Source organism: Phacochoerus africanus, chromosome 15, assembly GCF_016906955.1.
Source record: "Phacochoerus africanus isolate WHEZ1 chromosome 15, ROS_Pafr_v1, whole genome shotgun sequence".
Taxonomy (NCBI): Eukaryota; Metazoa; Chordata; class Mammalia; order Artiodactyla; family Suidae; genus Phacochoerus; species Phacochoerus africanus.
The window spans coordinates 83,137,585-83,158,396 of record NC_062558.1 but is presented as its reverse complement, the minus strand read 5'-3'; the positions used below and the strand labels follow the sequence as shown (position 1 = coordinate 83,158,396).

General features: G+C 48.3%; 1 protein-coding gene across 3 annotated transcripts in view; it reads right to left on the bottom strand.

The window, feature by feature from the left end:
* Positions 1-20,812, bottom strand: part of TSPAN14 (tetraspanin 14) — a 58,427-nt gene that overhangs the window by 27,662 nt on the left and 9,953 nt on the right. For all 3 annotated transcript variants that reach the window (XM_047759870.1, XM_047759871.1, XM_047759872.1), the window contains one exon: positions 2,570-2,667. In XM_047759870.1, coding sequence (XP_047615826.1) covers positions 2,570-2,650 — 81 coding nt within the window. In that variant the 5' untranslated portion in view covers positions 2,651-2,667. The remainder of the gene's footprint in view (positions 1-2,569; positions 2,668-20,812) is intronic.

Below are 20,812 nucleotides of genomic sequence, written 5' to 3'. Positions count from 1 at the left end.
TAGTAAAGTTTCCTGAGAGCAAAGAATCTGTGCTGAAGAGGCTCTAAAGAAATGGAGATTACCAGGACCCTCAGCTACAGGAGCAGCAGGAGTTTCTCACTTCAGCTGCAAAAATCAGGAGAGTGAGAGGTTAGGGTACAAGGCTGAGCAAGCACAGCTGGCCAGCTGTTGAGGAGTAGGACAGCTGGGTGGACAAGTGTGTAAAGTGCAAAACTGCCTGCCTACGCCAGGTGGCCCTCAACTGTGTAGCTACCTGGGAATGGGGACTCTGGGTGGGGCCACAGGGCTCTTCCCCAGGCAGGGAGCCATGCAGGCCTGGGAAGCCACACATCTCAGATTTGGGGCAGCCAAAGTCCTTCCATTAGGATGAGCCCACAGGAACCATCTCAAATGTCCAGCACTGCCCTACTTAAGGGGCAGTGATGAGGTTGCTGGTGGGCACCGGAAAAATCCTGGGGTTAAAGTCAAGCCACTGAATCACACCCTCTTTCTCCAGAACAGAACTCCTGCCCCCGCCCCCCAAACCTGAGACATATCATCAGGAGGAGATGCTAGAAAAACAAGAGTGAAAAGCTAAGAAGTCTTGGTAAGTCTGTCACTCTGTCAAGAGTTCCAGTTCAAATAGGAAATACCAAAATTCACAGTAGAGGTAAACGTGGCATCATGACCACTCATCCAGTCCCTCCTCCTCCATCTGCCCCCATCCAGACACCGGCTGAGGTCCCATACACAAGAAACGATGCTTGTATTAAATGAAGGTTTTAAAAGCCTCCATGCACAGTCATGTCGCCTTGCCCTCCTGCACAGAATCAATGTCTGCCTCTCCCTGGACCAATCCCGCTGACATGCTCTGATATCTCCCTTAACCCCTTGACCAATCTCCAGCCAGCACCCAGTTTCACTGCTCTTCTATAAGGCAAGAGTCCTTGAAAAAACTGTCACAAGTCACTTCCCCACATCCTATTGGCTCCAGCCAATTCCAGGTGGGTCTCCAGCAGCTCTGGTCATGACAACCTCCACTTGTCAAAGCCGATGCCAACTTTCTGTCTTCATCCCATTTCGCATACACACCAGAGGCAGAGCTGACTGCTCCTCTCTATGTGAAGGGCTTGCTCAACAAAAAATCTCCTGGTCTTCCTTTTACCTTCCTTCAGGCCACCCTTTGGAGTGGGCTGTCCTCCTCAACCCCACCTCTAGCATGCCCACCTTAATATTCAGACCCCTTCTCTCTCAAGACACTCCCCTTTGATAATCTCGCCTGGTCTATCCCTTCCTCTGATGGTGGCCCCTTTCATCTTCAGGATGGCCACTGGTACAAGAAACAGACATTTCCGTGTGGCTGGCTAAGAGACCATTCAATCCCTTCTGCCCCAAATCCCATCTCAGAACCACCATCCATCCCTTCACTCTGCAAATACATTCTAAAGTCAGATCACAGCCACCCACTGGTGGCTCAGTGGGTTAAGGTTCTGGCGCTGTTTCTGCTGTGGCTCTGGTGGCTGCTGTGGAGCAGGTTCAATCCCTGGCCAGGGAACTTGTGCATGCCATGGATGTGGCAAAAAAACAAAAACAAAAACAAAAACACCTCGCAAAGCTAAAATCAGATCACACCATCCAATTTATAACCATCAAGAGTTACTAAAAGAAGCAGAAAGTAATGCCAGCACTTACCGAACCAGTGTACAGTCCTACACAACAGGGCTTCTTTGTGCCTGTATCCTCACTTATGTCCCCTCTGCTCAGTAGTCATTCAGCTTCAGCCACATAGCCTTCCTTTTGTCTCTTACACATGCCAAGCTCATTCCTGCCTCAGGACCTTTGCACATGCTGCTCTCCAGACCTGGAGCTTTCTTCCCAAGGCCCCGCTGGCTGTGTCTTCACCAGTACCCAGGTCTCAGCCCACTAGCCACCTCCTTGGAATGTGCTTCCCTGATCACCCTGGCAGCTTCTCCCTCCCCACTTTGAGGGTCAGGAGGCTAATAGCCCTTCTGGGTGAACACCAGCACCGTAGGCAGGGTTTTACCCTTACCTCCCAGAGTCCAGGACAGGCCTGGCCTACAATCCAGTGCACCCAAAGGACCCAGCTGCTGATGTCTCACTGGGGCATTCCTGGGGTGTGGGTGAAGGGAGACAGACATGCACCTGGTCCAGAGCCCCAAGCCTTCCTGAACACCCAAGGCTGGGGTGGGCCCTTTAATCTGGTCTTCAATCACCTTGGCCCTCCCTAATACAGGACTTAACATCTATTTTACAATTTAACAAAGTTTATTTTTTTGTTTGGTCATGCCTGGGGCATGTGAAAGCTCTGACACCAGGGATCGAACTTGCACCACAGCTGTAACCAGAGTCACAGCAGGGACAGTGTGAGATCCTTAACCCACTGAGCCACCAAAGAACTCCTAAACATCTGTTTTATAATTTACTTGTTACTGGTTCCATGAGGGCAGGACCCTGACCACCAACTCCTCTGGAACCTCACAGGGGCTTGGTAAATCAAAAGTATGTGAAGAACTGTCATTTACTAAACAAAGAACTGAGCCCGGGAACATGACCGCTCTCATTCACTCACCCAGAAGACGATGTTGTAGCTGAAAAGGAGGTACTTGTACCAGCAGCTGACCTCGGCGTTAGAGTATCTATAATAGTGCATCTTCTGAGAAGCAGGATCTGTGGAGAGAGGGAGGGGATGAGACAGCAGGTTCAGTTTCAAAACACTCCCCAAAACCTACACTCTAAGAATAAAGAGCAAAGGCAAGATACATACATAAGCTCCAAAAGTCCCCAAATTGTCTCCTATGTTCTTTTCCCAGTCCAGACAGAGATTTACTATCAATGCCAACTACAGGTTAGACAAAAATCAGGTGAAGTCAGGAGTTCCCACTACGGCGCAACAGGATCGGAAGCATCTTGAGAGCACCGGGATGAAAGTTCTATCCCGGGCCTAGTACAGTGGGTTAAGGATCTGGCGTTGCCACAGCTGCAGCTCAGATCGGATCCCTGGCCTGGGAACTCCATGTGCTGTGGCGTAGCCAAAAAAGAAAAGAAAAATAAAATCAGGTGAAGTCAACTATAAACAACCAAGAGTGAAAAGGAGAAATTTTAAAAGAATGCAGAAAAGTCTTAAATATTAGGGCTTCAGCTGAGAACCTTCCCAAACATTTATTTCATTACTTCTCTATTAGGGACTGATTTCCCCACTTCATGATGGAGGAAACCAGGGTTCAGAAAGGTCGTGTGTCTCGCCCAAGGACAAGACAAAAACAACAGCGCCCAGGATCTGAACCAAGGAGGGGAAGGGTCCCAAAAGTTCACATTTTTTTCCAGGCATCACTACCTGGGGCAGAGCAGCCAGGAGCTGAGGGAACCAAACGAAGAAAAGAGAGCTTGACCACTGAGAGCCGAGTTTGAGAAGAAGGGATCAAAAGGCAGGTCTGTATATGATCTCACGCTCACCAGTCAGGAAGAGCCATATTTGTTCATCTAACATTTTCCGAGACAACTTCCCAAGCTCAGCCCTCAAGAGGTAAGGAAGGCAGAACACCCTGGCCAGGGGCAGAGAGATCCGTGAACCCATAGCAGCCAGTCTTCAGCTCACTCTCCTTCCCTGGCCTAACCTCCTACCCACCAGGACCACGTTGCTTTCACCCCCTGGGGCTGCACTAAAGCTTAATTATAGAACATTGAACTGCACAGGGTGAAGGGTAGGGCTGCTCTTTGTTATCTGTGTCCATCCCCCAAAGCCCACAAAAAAGGAGGGGAATGAAGTCTGAGGGCCTGGCCCACCCTTACCACGTTCCTTTTAGAACCCCAAAGGTAATTCAGGGGGACCCTAACTCCTCCTCCACCCCCTGCTGCCAAACAGTGCCTGAATGATGGGGAAGGAGGGGAGGTGCCTCAAACTGACTCTGGGGGTGGCGAATGCTCACCCCAGCCCCCTATTTACCCGCCTCTCCCCAGGGTGAGGAGAAGAACAAGAAGTAACCCAGGGCCTAAGGCTAAAACAAACAAGGCTCCTCTAGCTGTGGGGAGACAACCCAGCCACAACTGCCAGTAAGAGACCAGCTTCCACGCCTTGCTGGGGAGCAGCCACTGCAAAATCCCTTCCTGTGGGGTGGCCTGGCCACTGGTCTGCAATGTTCTGAGAAAGTGCTGCCAAGCAGGCACAGGAAAACCACATCCCCCTAGAAATGGGTGCTCTGAGTGCTCCAGCATCCTTCCCACAGAACAGAACCAACAGGCAGAGCCTGGACACCACCATCCGCTGGTCTCCCTCCCTCCAAGAGGGAGTGAAGAGTAGTTAAGGTCCTGCTGGGGGTGCCCGGCTTGCCTGGCCTCAAACCAGCAGCCTCCATCCCACCAGCACAACAGCACTTCCAAGAGACTCCCCTCTAGGAGCGTGTGTAAACACACTCCCAGGTAACACGGGTCAATACGGGATACAAGGATGCACAGGACGCCTGGGCCCCCAGGGTGGCTGCAGGGAGAGGAACAGGAGCTCTCAGGCAGAGACTTCTTCCTTCAGCAACAGGCCCTAACCCTAAACAAGCATCTGCCTCTTGGGGCCTCAGCATTCGCAACTAAAATGGGGCCTTAGTGACAACCCACAACAGGGAATGACCAAAAAGAAACACTTGAATCATCCATGTGTGTGGCACACTCAGATATGTCCCCTGACACCCCTGCCACACACACCCAGAGCACGCACATGGCACTGCACCATTTTTGCTGGACCCAAACAAGCTTATGAGGTGTTGGGGTGGGATGTCTCAATGATACTTATTTCCCCATACCAACCTAAAGAAGAGGAAACTGGTGAAGGGAAACAATTCAGTCTTTCTTCACCCACTCGTTTATTCCTCCATGTAGGAACAGAAGGCACTTAACTAACTCAGGTGGGGAAAGAGACTCCACCCCACACTTCACATAAGAAGCAGGGAAGAAAGGCTGCCTCTCACTCCTGACCTGCTCGCTTGATTCTGGGACCATGGTGGAAAAGCAGGTCCTAAACCTCAACATCGCCAGAAGATCCAGGTCTCCGCTAGGCAAGTCCCAGAATTTAAATGGAAGGAAGTAATGGTTAGACCTGTTTGGAACCCAGGCTAAGCCACATCCTCCCACACAGGGCCTTGGGTTGGGGGAGGCGGGGTGGATGAAGCCAGTGCTGAGCATCTGAAGTCTGGCTCGGCAGCGTCAGAACCTCAGTGAGGGAGAAGACTGATGAGTGCTCCCAGCCACCAACCAGAGGTGTTACCCGCATTTACAAAGAACCCCAGATGAAGATGGGTGGTGCTGAAACTAGAACCAGATATGATCCAAAGGTCAGCCAAAATGACTCCAGGGTGACTGTGGTCCCTGACTTCTCATCTTATTTGCTAACCCAAGTCATGTCAGAGGAAGGCGGAACTTAGCTCTCTACCAACTAATGAAGTCAATTAACACCAAGACCATTTGTCCTAAAAACATATACAAACTAAGAACTTTGTTTCCTAACAGATGGATAAACTTTGCACAGATACTAATGGCCACCATACCTGAGAAGAATCTCCAAAAGCTATTTTTTTTTGTTTTTTGCATACAAAACAACTATCAAAAAAAAAAAATTTTTTTTTGGCCGCCCCTTCAGCATATGGAAGTTCGAAGGATCGAATCAAAGCTGCAGCTGAGACCTGAGCCACAGGCTGAAACCTATGCCACGGCTGCAGCAATGCCAGCTCCTTAACCCACTATGCCAGGCTGAAGACGGAACCTGTACCTCAGCAGTGCCCGGAGCCACCCTAGAGACAATGCCAGATCCTTGACCCACTGTACCACAGTAGGAACGCCTATCAAAAAATTAAATTCCAAATCCTCAACTGTCTCAACTCCCAAACATATTAAAATAGAATAAAACATACATGACAAAAAGGAGGCATGTGTTTGTCAAACTTCTCAATGCAAGGGGGAAAGTCAGACTCATTTAAGTGTTGAGATAGCTGGTAAGCAATCTGAGACGAACTGAATAATACACTGAAGCCAATCTAAATATTAAAGGCTACATGTACACACACACACACACACAAACAGGGTATTTGAGGCCTACATCAATCTTCCTTTCTTTTGAGCAAACAGGAAAAGACAATCCAGAGTACAAAAACATAAATAAAACAAAAAGTTTTAAAATTCTCATATTTAAAAATAACATTAGGGAGTTCCCACGTGGCACAGCAGGTTTAGGATCTGGCATTGTCATTGCAATGGCTCAGGTCACTGTTGTGGCACAGGTTCGATCCCTGGCATGGAAACTTCCACATGCCGCAGGGACAGCCAAAAAAGGGGAACTAAAATTAAGAAAGGAAACACAAATGATAAGCTACCTGCAACTGCAGTGATTATGGAAAAGGGTAAATACTATATACAACATATAACAATTCATACTTAATAAAACAAAAGACAGGAGTTCCCCTTGTGGCTTGGCAGTTAACAAACCCGACTAATATCCATGAGGATGCGGGTTCAATCCTGGGCCTCGCTCAGAGGGTTAAGGATCTGGCGTTGCCATGAGCTGTAGTGTAGGTTACAGACGCGGCTCGGATCCCACATTACCGTGGCTGTGGGGTAGGTCAGCAGCTGTAGCGCTGATTCAACCCCTAGCCTGGGAACTTCCATATGCCACAAGTCCAGCCCTAAAAAAGCAAAAAATAAAAATAAAAAAATAAAACAAAAGACTATAGTTTTAGAGTTTTAAGCAAATGGACAAAGGATATGGGTATTATACTGAAATAGAAGAACAATATAATTGATAGAAAAGTAATCAAAGTGACTGGAAATAAAACTTGAAAACAATCCACAAGTAGTAGTTTTTTTATTTTTTAATCCAACAAAATCACCATCGCTATTGCTGGCAAGAGAGTAGTAAGCTGTTAGTACCCTTTGGTAAACAATAGACATTCAAAAAAAAAAAAATCAGATCCCCCAAACAAACGAACTCATGACTCAGAATTTGCTCCAGAAAGAAACCAAGAGAAGAAAAAGAACATGCATTAAGTATGAAATCTAAACATCCTGGCTTGTAATTATGAAACAGCTTGCAAGCATGTGATTAAAGGTCAAAATGGAAGATAAAAGCATGAAAATGGTTATGTGGGGTAGTAGACTTATAAGCGATTTTCTAAAAATGGTTCCATTGTCCCCCGTACCATTACCACATTTGTACTAAAAATGTAAACTGAGGCCACTGCTGATGGAGAATGCTGGCCCCCACTGTAATGACATTTGCAGACACTGTAAACAGGGCTTGTCTGCCTTGGGATTATATTAGCCTGTAAGATGGCTTCCTCCTCCCTCTCCAGCTTTTTTAAGTTAAAAAAAAGTATCACAGGAGTTCCCGTTGTGGCTCAGTGGTAATGAACCTAACTAGTATCTTGAGGACGGGGGTTTGATCCCTGGTCCTGCTCAGTGGGTTAAGGATCCGGTGTTGTCTTGGTATAGGTCGCAGACCTGGCTCGGATCCCCCTGGCTTTGGCTGTGGTGTAGGCTGGCAGCTCTAGCTCTGATTTGACCCCTAGCCTGGGAACTTCCATATGCCGCAGATGCGTTCTCCCCCACTCCCCCCCCGCCCGAAAAAAGGTAGTACATGTTCAACTGTAAAATACCTGGACGATTCAGACCTGTGCAAAGGGAACCAGCAATGAGAAACCATTAACAACGGCTTTCAAATTTTTTACTGTGGCCCACAGCAAGAAGCATTTAACAAATCAGTCCAGTGCACACAAACGCACAGGCACATCTGAATTTCATGTAACAATACTTCACCTTATCACATGCCATGCGATCTAGATTTGCTGTTGTCTTTTTTTCTCTAAATTATCCCTGTGTATAATCTAAGAATCAATGACTATCAAAGCTGTATTGAGAAAAACAGCAGATCCTAGGCCCTAAAGCCAGACTGTTCCCTTTCAAGGGGCACTCTCAACTTCTAGCTGCTCTTGATGTTTACACCCAAATATCTCTGAGAAATTTCTTTATCTTTTTTATTTCTTCTTTTTTTTTTTTTGGTCTTTTTGTCATTTCTAGGGCTGCTCCTGAGGCATATGGAGGTTCCCAGGCTAGGGGTCCAATTGGAGCTATAGCCATTGGCCCACACCACAGCCACAGCAACTCAGAATCCGAGCCATGTCGGCGACCTACACCACAGCTCACAGCAATGCCCGATCCTCAACCCACTGAGCAAGGCCAGGGGTTGAACCCGCAACCTCATGGTTCCTAGTTGGATTCGTTAACCACTGAGCCAAAACGGGAACTCCAATCTTTATCTGTTTTTGGAGCCACACCCACAGCATATGGAGGTTCCCAGGCTAGAGGTCCAATCGGAGCTACAGCTGCCGGCATACACCACAGCCACACCAACATCAGATCTGAGCTGCATCTGTGACCTACACCATAGCTCATGGCAACACCAGATCCTTAACCCACTGAGCGAGGCCAGGGATGGAACCTGCTACCTCATGGTTCCTAGTTGGATTTGTTTCCAATGTGCCACGATGGGAACTCCACTGAGAAATTTCTTTACATAATATGCTTATATTACTACTCCCTGGTTCTGCAGTGTTAGGTGTTACCTCTTCACTTCCTGACCTGGAAGGCAAGGACATAATTCTTTTTAGTCCTGCACAAACCACCTCTCCCCCCAAACTACCCCCTCACACTCCTTTTCCCCTATCTCCGTCCCCAGGTAAAACTGAGGCATTGGCTGGAGTAATTTTCAGGGCTTACATTAAGGACCACGTGAGCTATCAGAGTGAGGCGCGTATTACTTTTCTTTTCCTATACAGCTTTTTGTTCTCTGGAGTTGATAATTCTTTTCCTGTTTAATTTTCTACAAATTTATTAATATTCAACCTCAAATTCAATACCAGTTTTCCAAATCTCCTCTCAATAAGTTCTTTCAACGTCAGACATTCTATTTCTAGTTCTTCTTCCAGAAGAAACCTCTCCTGGAACCTTCTGAACTGCTTTCATCTGGACTGGTGCCCAGAAGTCCCTTCGCCTGGTTTGGAATATAGCCTACGAGAAAGCCAGTCTTTGTTCACCTTTGTGGAGAATATCTTCAGGGCAAAAGGAAAGTTTTTCAGATCCTGTACGTCTGAAAATATCTTTATTTTACCTTCATCCTCAAATAAAAGTCTGGCTGAGTATAGAATTCTACTATACTCCCATTGTGTGAGTTTCCATTGTGGCTCAGTGGAAGTGAACCTGACTAGTATCCATGAGGATGCAGGTTCAATCCCGGGCCTCGATCAATGGGTTAAAGATCCAGTGTTGCCATGAGCTGTGGTGTAGGTCACAGAGGCAGCTCGGATCTGGCGTTGCTGTGGCTGTGGCCTAGGCCAATTCGACCTCCAGCCTGGGAACTTCCATATGCCACAGATGCGGCCATAAAAAGCAAAAAAAAAAAAAAAAAAAAGAATTCTAGGTTAGGATTCAATCCCACCACGTATGATGAAGGCGTTGCTCTACCATCTTCCAGATTCCAGGGTACTGAGCATAAAGAAGGCTGAAACCACTCAGACTCCTGATCTTTGTATTTCACTTGTTTCTTTCTCTCCGTAAACTTGTAGGATGACCCCCTTCTCCCCAGCACACTGAGTGACCTTTCAGGGTACTGGTCTATCTTGGCTCAACATTTTGATGAGTCAGTCCATCAAATACAGAAACCTATCTTCTTCTAGGAAATGATTTTCTTGATGATTTTCCCACCCTCATTTTTCTGTTCTTTCTGCAACTCCTACTAATGGATAACCTTGGTTGATTCTTTAAATTTCTTACATCTTCTGCTCCATTATCCACCTCTTCATCTCTCTTATAACTTTAAAGACGCCTATAACTTTAGCGTTCCAATTATTCTAATATTCTAGTAATTCTGATATTTTTGCTCTGCCCTTACTCTTTTTAATTTTTTTTTTTTTTGGTCTTTTTAGAGCCACACCCACAGCATATGGGAGTTTCCAGGCTAGGGGCTGAATCAGAGCTGCAGCTGTGAGCCTACGCCACAGCCACAGAAACACCAGATCCTTAACCCACTGAGCGAGACCGGGAACCAAATCTGCATCTTCTTGGATACTAGTTAGGTTCTTAACCTGCTGAGCCACAACAGGAACTCCCTCTTTTAAACTTTCAATGTTTTGTTTTCTAAATGTTCTTTTTGTACAGAATCCTATTCAGATTTCATAGATATAATATTCTTATTTCTGAGAAAAAGGTTTAATATTCTCTCTAAATAGAGTATTTCTTTCAGAGTTCCCGTTGTGGCTCAGTGGAAACACATCTGACTAGTATCCATGAGGATGCAGATTTGATCCCTGGCCATGCCCAGTAGGATAAGGATTTGGTATTGCCGTGAGCTGTAGTGTAGGTCACATATGCAGCTAGGATCCTGAGTTGCTATGGCTGTGGTGTAGGCCAGCAGCTGCAACTCCAATTTGACTCCTAGCCTGGGAACCGTCATATGCCGTGGGTGCGGCCCTCAAAAGACAAATAATAATAATAACAAAGTAGAGTATTTCTTTCAAGCTGCCTTTCTCCCCATTTGTTTCGCTTTCTTCCATGTTAGGCACTGTCTTCAGATACTAGCAATCCTTGGTGATCCTCATGACTAAGAGTAAATGCCTAAAGACTGACTGGGAGCACTGAGTCCTTGGGCAGGTGACTTTCAGTGTGGGGTGATCTGGCTGGGCCATCTGCTAGGAAATTCCCGTTGTCAGCATCTTGAGTTCTTTCCTCTTAGACCATTCAGGTTCCCCGGTGAGGTATCTTTTAATCGCCTGCCTGGAAGGTAAAGTGTTTGGTTTGTCTAGAAGCCAAGTGGGATAGAAGGCTGGGGGATGAAGATGGTCTTCATAGGAACCTCCAAGAATACCTGGAGTCTCCCAGGCCCTTGGTTTTTCCTTCAGCAGTAGGAATCTCCATCGTCCAGCTAAAGAGGAAAGGCAGTCACCAAGCACCACAAAGGAAAAGGCTCTAACGACATCAACTGCTTTCAAGCAATTTTTATGGAAGTTTCTGGACCAGGGTTGACTCTGAGCCACAATACCAGATCCTTAACCCTCTGTGCCACAGTGGGAGCTCCCTCAAACAATTCTGATATTTGGCTATCTCTGGTGCTTCTCCCTCCCAACACTCCCCTCAAATAATAATATGGAATGACACCAACTCCTACATTTTAAACTAGGTCACTCACCCATCTATTCTTGGTATGCAAATCTTTTCTTGCTATTGTTCCTTTCCTATTCTCCCTGTCCTCACAGGTTGATTCCTTTTTAAAATTCCCTTTATCTGAACTTCTGTGGGGTTTTAGGATAAAGTAAAACTAGGTGTGTCCACTCAATTCGCCATTTTTACAGATCTCTAGGAAGACTTTAAAATTTTTTTAGTTGCTACTTTTTATTGAGCAAAGTGAAAAAAATACAAAGTATATTTTATAACCACAAAAAAGAAAGGACAAATGAGATTTTGCAGATGTAATTGAGATGACTAATCAATTTACCTCAAAAAAGGGAAGCTATCTGAGTGGGTCCAATGTTAATTACATGAGCCCTTAAAAGCAGAACTTTCTCCCAGGTGAAGGCAGAAGTAGTCAGAGATGCCAAGCATGAGAAGGATATAATGCACTGTTGCTGGATCTGAGATAGAGGACCAAATGCAAAGACCAGAGAGGGCTCCAGGAGTTAAGGGTGGCCCTGGCTGACAGTTAGTAAGGAAACAGAACCTCAGTCCTCCAACAGCAAGGAAGTGGACTCTGCCCCAGAACCTCCAGAAAGGAAAGCAGCCCTGCCAACCCCTTGATTTGGGCCTCGTGAAATCCCTAAGCAAAGAACCCAGTTGAATTATGCTGTATCTGGACAACATCATCCACCCATATCCTGAGCTCGAACCCAGGTTATCCTGCTGGCTCATCTCCCTCTCGTTCTCCAGACTCAACTATTCACTGAGACTCAACCTTTCTGCCTGGGCTTTGAGGCCCCCAGTATTGGTACCTGACCACAGGCCCATCCCAGAGAAGGGCAATCATATTTCCAATGGAGTTGGGGCCCTGCTATTCCTCCAACTGGCACACCTTAGGCCCTGGACTTTCCAGGTAACCAGAGCCCACTGGGTACTGGCCAAAGGAACAGGTAGGCCCAAGGGGGAAGAAGTATAGGAGGGGACAGGTGACTATCAAGGGAAAAGGGTTCCAGTATGAGAGATGATCGCAAAGGCAGGCTAGAGCTGCCTCACTGCCCACAGGAATCTCACACAGAGGAAGGATGTTGTGCCTCAGCCCCAGGGCACTGCCACCCTGAGAGCAGGAGGAGGAGCTCAGGTCCCTGGGTTCCCCACCCAGGTGGGACTCACCCTGAGAGTCAGAAGAGTCCAAGTCCCACTCTAACTCATACACCTTAGGACCACCCCCCATGCTCAGGGTCTGCCAGAAGTGGCAAAATTGGATGTGGTGGCAGCAGCCACTCAGGAGAATCCAGAAGTTTGGCTTTTCACTAAGGGAAAATACTACAGAGCCACCCAGGGGTGAGGGTGGGCCACCGCCCCTTATTACAGGGTCACAAGCACGGGCCCAGCCACACAGGTAAGGGAAGGGAGGTTCCCAGAGTTCAGAGACCCTCAGGCCTTTGATGTGGGACCTGGGATGGCCTCCACATGGAGGCCCAGGAGAGCCTAGATGCCAGCACTGAGCCCCACCAGGCTTTCCACCGGGCCTGGGATTCTAAGTGCTTGGCTTCCTGTATGAAACTCTGTTCTTCGCAAACACAGCATTATGAGCTTCCACCACCAAAACCCACAACCCCAAACCTGCTGAGTTTGAGGAGCACCAAGGGGCCTCTTGCTAATCCTGCAAGGAGACATTTGTCTATCTTGGGGCTGTTATCAGGCAAGAAGCCAAGGGAGGGAAGGATGTGGGTCAGAGGCGGGAAGCAGGGAGGCGAGGACTCAGTGGGACAAATGCTGGCCAGAAATGGAGGTCACCTAATCCAGTGATTTTCAAACTTACTATTTTTATTACTTTTTAAGCTACAGGAGCCTTTGTTCAAAGAGACTCTGACCCAGAAACCCAGCATGGAGATGGGCAGAACAGGTCACATGTCTCTCAGGTGGTGGAGGGGAAGGGGGGGGGGGTCCATGAGAGGCACATTTGAAAATGACAGGCTTAAGCTGGCTGATCCCAAATTCCACAGAATAAGAGAATCACTCAAGGCGTTTTTCCCAAACTGCACACAGAGACTCATTCAAAAGAACTGTGGCAGACCTGAAATACACATTTTTAAGGGCTTTCCTTCACAGCAGTCAGTTCAAAGCCACTCCCCCTCTCTCCCCCCACCACCTTCAGGCCAAATCTGGAAAAATTTGAGCATCAAAATAAATAATACAAACACATTTTAACTCACTGAATAAAGAATCCATGAATCCAGTCCATTCTAATATATATATATATATATATATATATATATATATATATATATGGCTACATAAACAGATGGGGGAGAAGGGAAAGTTCTTTACAGAAGAATGATAAATGTAGAATTAATGGAATTAATTCATCAACAACCATGACAGAAATAACTGATTCTGTCAAGAATCATCAGAGGGTTCTTAGTCTGCTCTAGTTGTTAGAACAAAATACCAGACTGGAAAAATACCAGAGACTGTGCAGCTTATAAAGAAAAGAAAAGAAATTGATTGCTCACAGTTCTAGAGTCTGGGAAGCCCAAGATCAAGGCACCACGTACCACATGGTCGAGAGAGGGCATCATCCTGGTTCAAAGCTGGCACCTTTTTGCTATGTCTTCACATGGTAGAAGCAGTAAGGGAGCTCTGGGGAGTCTCTGGTAAAGGCACTAATCCTATTCTTGAGGGCTGCACCTCCATGACCTACGCACCCCCCATCTCCTAACATCAGCAAATCAGGCACTAGGATTTCAATATATGAATGGGGAGGGGAGAACCAAAAATATTCAGACTAAAACAGATTCTAAAACTAGTTGAAAGTTTGATGAGAAAGAGCATGTTTACATAGTCTCAAAGCATCTTCCCATAGGACTTTTATTCATTACAAAGAACATAGCAGTACCACAGCAGTGGAGAAACCCAGCAGACACCACCTTAAAACCAAGTGATCACCATGGTCATTACCACTTACGAGTCAAGTCAAGATCCATTCTTCCTAAGGGACACCTTAGGACTGAGGTGTCCACTGAGGACATCTCCTTCTGTGGGATTCCACGTGTCACCTGAATTTTACCATGATAAAGATCAAAAAACAAACAAACAAGAGTTCTCTTGCGTCTCTGCAGGTTAAGGATCCAGAGTTGGTATCACAGCAGCAGCGTGGGTCACTGCTGTGGCATGAGTTGGATCCCTCCCTGGTGCAGGAACTTGAAACTGTCATGAATGCGACCAAAAAAAAAAAAAAAAAAAAGGAAGAAAGAAAGAAAAGCCAAAAACAAACAAAACAAATTAAGGGAGATTCCACAAAATAACTCGCTTCAAGCCAAAATGTAGAATTTGTGGCCATTTTCCTTTTAAAAAAAAAAGGAAAAGAAAACATTTGGGCAACAAATAAACCTAGAGATCTTGAACACGATTCATTAGGCAGCCCATTCGGCACCAGGGTGGTGCCTGTCCAGCCAGGTGAGGCAGAGCCTAGTCACCCACAGCTACACCCCCAACTTCTCAAAAGGCTGGGAGAAGGAGGCCAGGCTCCATCCCAGCTTCCCAGCTGCCTTCCCTCTGTGGCTGAACACTAAGCCACCTGCTCCCATGAAGATGAGAAGCCATGGTGCAGATAACAACAGGCCTGTTTCTGAAAACCTAAGTGCACAGGAAATGTCTACACCCAAAAGCCCAGTGCACACAAGATGGGGAAATCTTGGGCCAGTTTACAGCGACATTGCCAATGTGGACAAGAACCCACAAGGCCTACATGCTGGGCCCTCTGTCCACTCTCAAGGTTCCCATGAAGGGCCTGAGGCAAGGCCACCGCATAACTAGAGTCAAGTGCACAGCAATCATCAGAGCACTAACTCACCCTGAGAGTCCCTGAGGGGAAAGGCTTTCGTTGTGGGAAACAAACACCTCACGACTTGTTTCTACTTGTCCCAGCACCTGCTGCGTGGGAGGCACCCAGAATGGGGCTGTGGAAACCATGAACTTGAGTGAGACCCGTGCCTGACACTGGGGCGTCAGGTCAGGCTTCCTTCTGCTAAAGGCAGCCAGGCAGGTACGGGAAGTCAGGATGGGGCCCAGGAAGGCAGGAAGGAAGGAGGAGGCGGGAGGCTGGAGAGAAAACATTCCGCTGAGCAGCGGGTTTAACCTCTACAACCCAACATGGTAGCAACAGTCTCAACAGTGTGTCCCCAGCTCTGATCGGGGCACCATGGTTGGCACCAAGATACCACCAGTGTGGCTGCCCTTGCTAGGCTGACACAGTTGCAGTAGGGGCTGCTCCTAACAGCCACAGATGTCCTGAGGGACGACTGCATCTGCTCTTGAGGGAGAAATAAATACTGCTCCAATAACTGAGTCCTGGGCAGCCCTTACGGGCTCCAGGCTGGTGTGAGGATGTGACCCACGTGTCTAATGTAGGGAGGAAATGTTCCTTTTGCAGGGGTTGCCCAACTCCCAGCCTGCTCTTCCCCTAATACAAAGCAACTGTATAGAACTTAGAAGTATACACATTTACTCCTTTTCCTCCATTTCTCCATGCCTGAAAGTCATAAAATAAAGACCGTGACTCGAAAATCTTTGTATCCAAAATTACACAGCTTACTACACTCTACTAGGTTTTAAGACAACCCACTTCACTTCAAGGAAAGTGTTGGGAAGCACTCCCTAATCCTTCCCAGGGCGGGCAGGGCTCTCCAGGCCAGGGCAGAGCCTGGCTCCTGGCCTCCTCTAGCCGACTGCCCCCCGCCCCCCCCCCCCCCCCCGGCAGGGGTGGGGTGGGAAGGGCTCACACAGAAAGAAGAAAACAACTCCCCCGAAAAGCTAATAGAAAAGTGAAGCCTGCTGGAGAAAAACAAATAAAACAAAGTCCACTGAAAATGGAAAGAGACAAAGAATAAAGGTGGGGGGGAGGGAGAAGTAGATTTTTTAAAAATGCAAATCAACAGTGGGACTCTGCTGAAAAAAAAGCTGAGAAGCATCTGCAAAAAGACAGATTAGCAGCTTAGTCCCTAAAACAGCCCCAGAAGGCCAGAGACACCCCCCAACCCTGGGGGCCCCAAACTCATCTCCCCCCCAAGCCCCCTCCACCCCCACCAGAAAGCAGGGGGAGGGCAGGTGATCCTATCAAAATCAGCAGAGTCATCTCAAACATTCTTCAACTAAAAAAATTAGAAAAAATAAATTTACAGTCCCTTTTCTGGACTATTTATTTGAACTTCACATACACTAAAGCATCTTTATATAGAATGCTTTGTGTTTCTACAAAAAAACAGACAACATTTACAACCTGATTCTGATTCTGTCACCCAACTGGGACAGACGGACAGGGCGGTATGAGTGGCACCAGATGGCCGGGGGAGGCTGGGCGCCCCTTTTCACAAAGGAGGGCTCCAATTACTCCCTTGCTCGGTGCCCCAAGGTTGACCTCACCAGCAGGCTTGGGGGAGGCGCCCGCAGCTGCTTCCATAGTCCCCAGACCCACCTCCCAGATACCCCCAGCGCCCAGGGCTACCTGGGCGAACTGACCACCCGAGAAGTAGCCAGAGCCACCAGATCCCTTTAAAGTCAGCAAGTTTAAGGAGGGCAAGAGGACGAAGAGGGCAAAACCACAACACAGACTGAAGAAGGTGGAGAGCTGGGGGGCAGGGCCGGGAGGGGAGACATTGCAGCCAGAGGTTTTCAAACTTGAAAGTGCATGCAAATCACCTGGGAACCTTGTTAAATGCAGATTCTGCTTCAGCCACAGTGAGGTTATGTCTGCATCAGTACAAGCTCCAGGTGTTGCCATCACTGCCCAGCAGCAGACCTGCCACCAGTACTCTGAACAGTGAGGGTCTAAGAGGCCCAAGAAAAAAGTGAGGGAAAGGACCTTTCAGATAGGTCACGGGGAAAGCCCATCCATCTTAATTGTGTGTCCACTGACAGGGACGCAAGCAGCTTTCCTGGAGGAATGTTTTGATTGTGGAGTTTGCTCAATATTTTACTGGATCCCACTGACCAGTAAACACCTGGATCCTTACAGGTTGTTTTTATTCCCATTTCACAGCTGTGGAAGCTACTCCAACCAAGTGTTTATCGAAGCTGGGCTCCTTGCTCCTTGGGCATCTTCCAAGACCACAGGCCTCCTGTGACGCAGGGTAGAAACACACAGCCCAGAGCTGTGACACAGAGGCAGATCCAGGCCCAGCAAGACAATGGGAGGAAAGCCCAGGGGCACAGGAGGCAGATAAAGGACCAGAAATCCATTTTGCCTCTGGGAATTTTTTTTTTTTTTTGTCTTTTTGCCATTTCTTGGGCCACTCCCAAGGCAAATGGAGGTTCCCAGGCTAGAGGTCCAATCAGAGCTATAGCCGGGGGCCTACACCAGAGCCACAGCAACGTGGGATCCGAGCCGCGTCTGCAACCTACACCACAGCTCACGGCAGCACCGGATTCTTAACCCACTGAGCAAGGCCAGGGATGGAACCCGCAACCTCATGGCTCCTAGTTGGATTCATTAACCACTGAGCCACGATGGGAACTTCTGCCTCTGGGAATTTTTAATAAAATATAAAGACAAAACGTAAACCCCAGCCCCTCCCAGGAGGAGCAAAGTACAGGAGGGTATCTCCAGGGTATCCTGTCAAAGGGTTTTGTGTTTTAGAGCCTGGCCTCACTTTGATGGGAGGTAAAATAAAAAGATTTATCCCCCCCACCCTACTCCACCCCACCCCTGCCCCCAGGTTTACCAGAGAGGGAATGTGGCATTTCTAAGAAAAGGTTAATGCCATTGTCTGAGGCAGGACTATTTATCAGTGGGCTCCTGGTGCCACACTCAGCTCCCCAGGAGTGGTGGTGGTGTTTTGGGGCTGGGGGGGTGGGGTTCCTCTGACAATTACAGACCCTAACACCACCACCAACCCTTGCAGAACCTAAGGAAGAAATACCTTGGGAGGTTATAGCTGGGAACTATATCTAGTCACTGATGATGGAGCATGATAGAGGATAATGTGAGAAAAAGAATGTATATATGTACGTGTGACTGGGTCACTGCTGTACAGTAGAAAATTGACAGCACACTGTAAACCAACTATAACGGAAAAAATAAAAATCATTAAAAAAAAAAAGAAAGAAAGAAATACCTTGGGAAGAGATGCCCTCCATTAACCCTGTCTGATGACATTTCCTCCGAAAAAGTATCCTGAATTGGCAACGGGCTCGGTATAGTGACCAAGCATTTTGGACTTGGATTCATAGAACTCAGAGTTCCCTCAAGCATCCAAAGTTCCTCTGAGCAACCCTTTCATTTTCCAAAGACCTACACCCATGAAAATGAATCGTCAAGGTCACCTGGAGGGCCAGTGGCACAGCTAGGACCCAAGCCCAGCCTTCTACTTGCCTGAGCTCCTCCAGAGCACCGTGCTGCCCCAATCATGACCTTTCCTACCCTCATCTGGGCCCAACTACCCTAAAAGCTGCATCTGTGTTTCAACGCACATAACAGCGAACTTAGCTCCTTTTGCTGAGTCTTGTACAACACTTGCTAAAATAAGGGAACTCCAAGAGGCAACCTTGTCCAGGGCTGAGACACGCTTCCGAATTTGAAAGGGTTGGCTGCTAAAGGTCAAGGCTGATCTCAAGATGGATGGGTTCTGAAAGGATAAAATAAAATGCTAAACACAAACAAAAAAGTAGTGAGAGCTCCTGAGTTCTCATAACAAACAACCTTATTTCAGAGGCAGGGGGACTATCATGTCATAGACTCCAGCTACAGTTTAAAAAGCTAGAGATGTATGAGTTGGGGTGGACACATTTCTAGGAAGAGATGCCAGAGAGTAACCCTCAGCTCCGCCTGTGACCTCACACAGGGTGAAATCAGACCCCCAGGAGGAAGCTCATTTTGCTCAACAAAACCTGGGGAAGAGGAGAAACCTTCAGATACAAAGAGGCAGGAGGTGGCTCCCTTCAGTTGGAGAGAAATTCCCACAACCATACAGAGACAAAAAAACAACCTGTTTTCTCAACTACCCCTGCCACTAAATGCTAAGAGCTCTTCCTCCTCGGGAGAAGGACCAGGATGTGACGATGACACTTTGTACTTGGGAGTGGATTTTTCTGCCAAAGAGGCTGATGCTCCCCAAAGGGATCCATGAACTCACCACCCCCACCCCATCCCCCGCCCGGGCATACACTCCCTCAGTGGCACAAATAGCGAGCCCTATCTCACTGTACAAGTCAGCATCACTGTGATCCAAAAAGATAGGAAGATCCTCTTTAAACAAAAAGAAATCTCAGCGCCACCAGGGAGCTGGGGGTACAGCTGGGGGAAGTGCTGGGTCCAGCCAGCAGTCTGCGTGCCATCAGCTCAGCAGGGAAGATTCATGTCATGAGGGCTTCCGCCAGTGCTGTGAGCCCACTGCCTGCTGCCTGCTGCCTGCCCAGCCTGCCGCCGCCTGCCTGAGCTTCAAGAGCCCGGAGATGGCAGAACAAAGAAAAATGGCTGTGGCTCAGGCAGTGGGGGAGGCTGCAGGCCGGCCTGCCAGCAAGCAGGCTTTTCTGCAGCTGAGGGCTCCAGTGAGGCACGGGGGGGGGGGGGGGGGGGGGGGGGCCACAAGGCTGGGCTCTCAGGTACAAAGGGAAGTGGGAGCCTGCTAGAATGAAAACCACCCAGGCACATGCCTGGTCCCCACCCAAGGGCACAGCTGGCCCTGGAGAGATCAGCTCAGGGCAGAAGCCAGAGGCAATGGGCAGGTGGCTGATAAGGCAGCAAATGGGCACTCCTGCTTCTTGCCCAGCTGCTCAGAGCTCTTACCCAGGGAGGGTTCCAGGCACAGCACAAGAACTTGCGGGGGGGGGGGGGGATCCTGACAGAAGTACCCACAAAGGGCAGGGTCTCTCCAGATTTCCAGGGATGGGGAGCACTGGTAGAGGGCAAGGTCAGGGATAGGCAGCTTACTCAACATCAGAGAACTCGAGGAGAAGAGCTCTAGAGTGGCTAAGCTCTGTCCACCAAAGGACTTCTATTAAGCATAATAGGCTCTCACTGCCAGCAACAATAGCAGCACTGGCCACCCCCTCCCCTTTTCCCTTCCCCCCCAAATAATCCACAATGGGAGGCAGCAGGAAACCAGGGCAGAGCCTGTGAATAGCTCCACTGTCAGTCTGCAGGCCCCACCTCCTCTGCCCCACAGGTCAGTCCAAGCTGCCACCCGGTCACAATAGAAACTTCTGTGCCTCAAAGCTCCAAGCCTCAACAGCAGGGCTGTGGCCATGGGAAGCTCTGGACTTCTCACAGGGGCAGCGTGTAAGGGCAATGGTGGGAGAGACAGGGCAGAGACACAGGTCTCAAACTCACCAGGTCAGGGTCATGCCAGGTACCTTTCTGTTTGGGGGACTATCTGCCAGCCAGCCTTAAAATCTCCCTGCTTCTTACCCTGCTGTGCCCAGGCATGGGGGGGGGGGGTTGTGCAGAGCCACATAGGGGAAGATTACAGTCATCTCAGGGGCACATGGACCACAAGGATGGGGAAACAGAGCACTCCCAGGAGGATCCCAGTAGATGGCTCCAATGTAAGCCCTCTCACATAACCTCCCTCGCTCCCTCCCCAAAGCCACCCCAGGAAGAGAACCTCATCTGCCC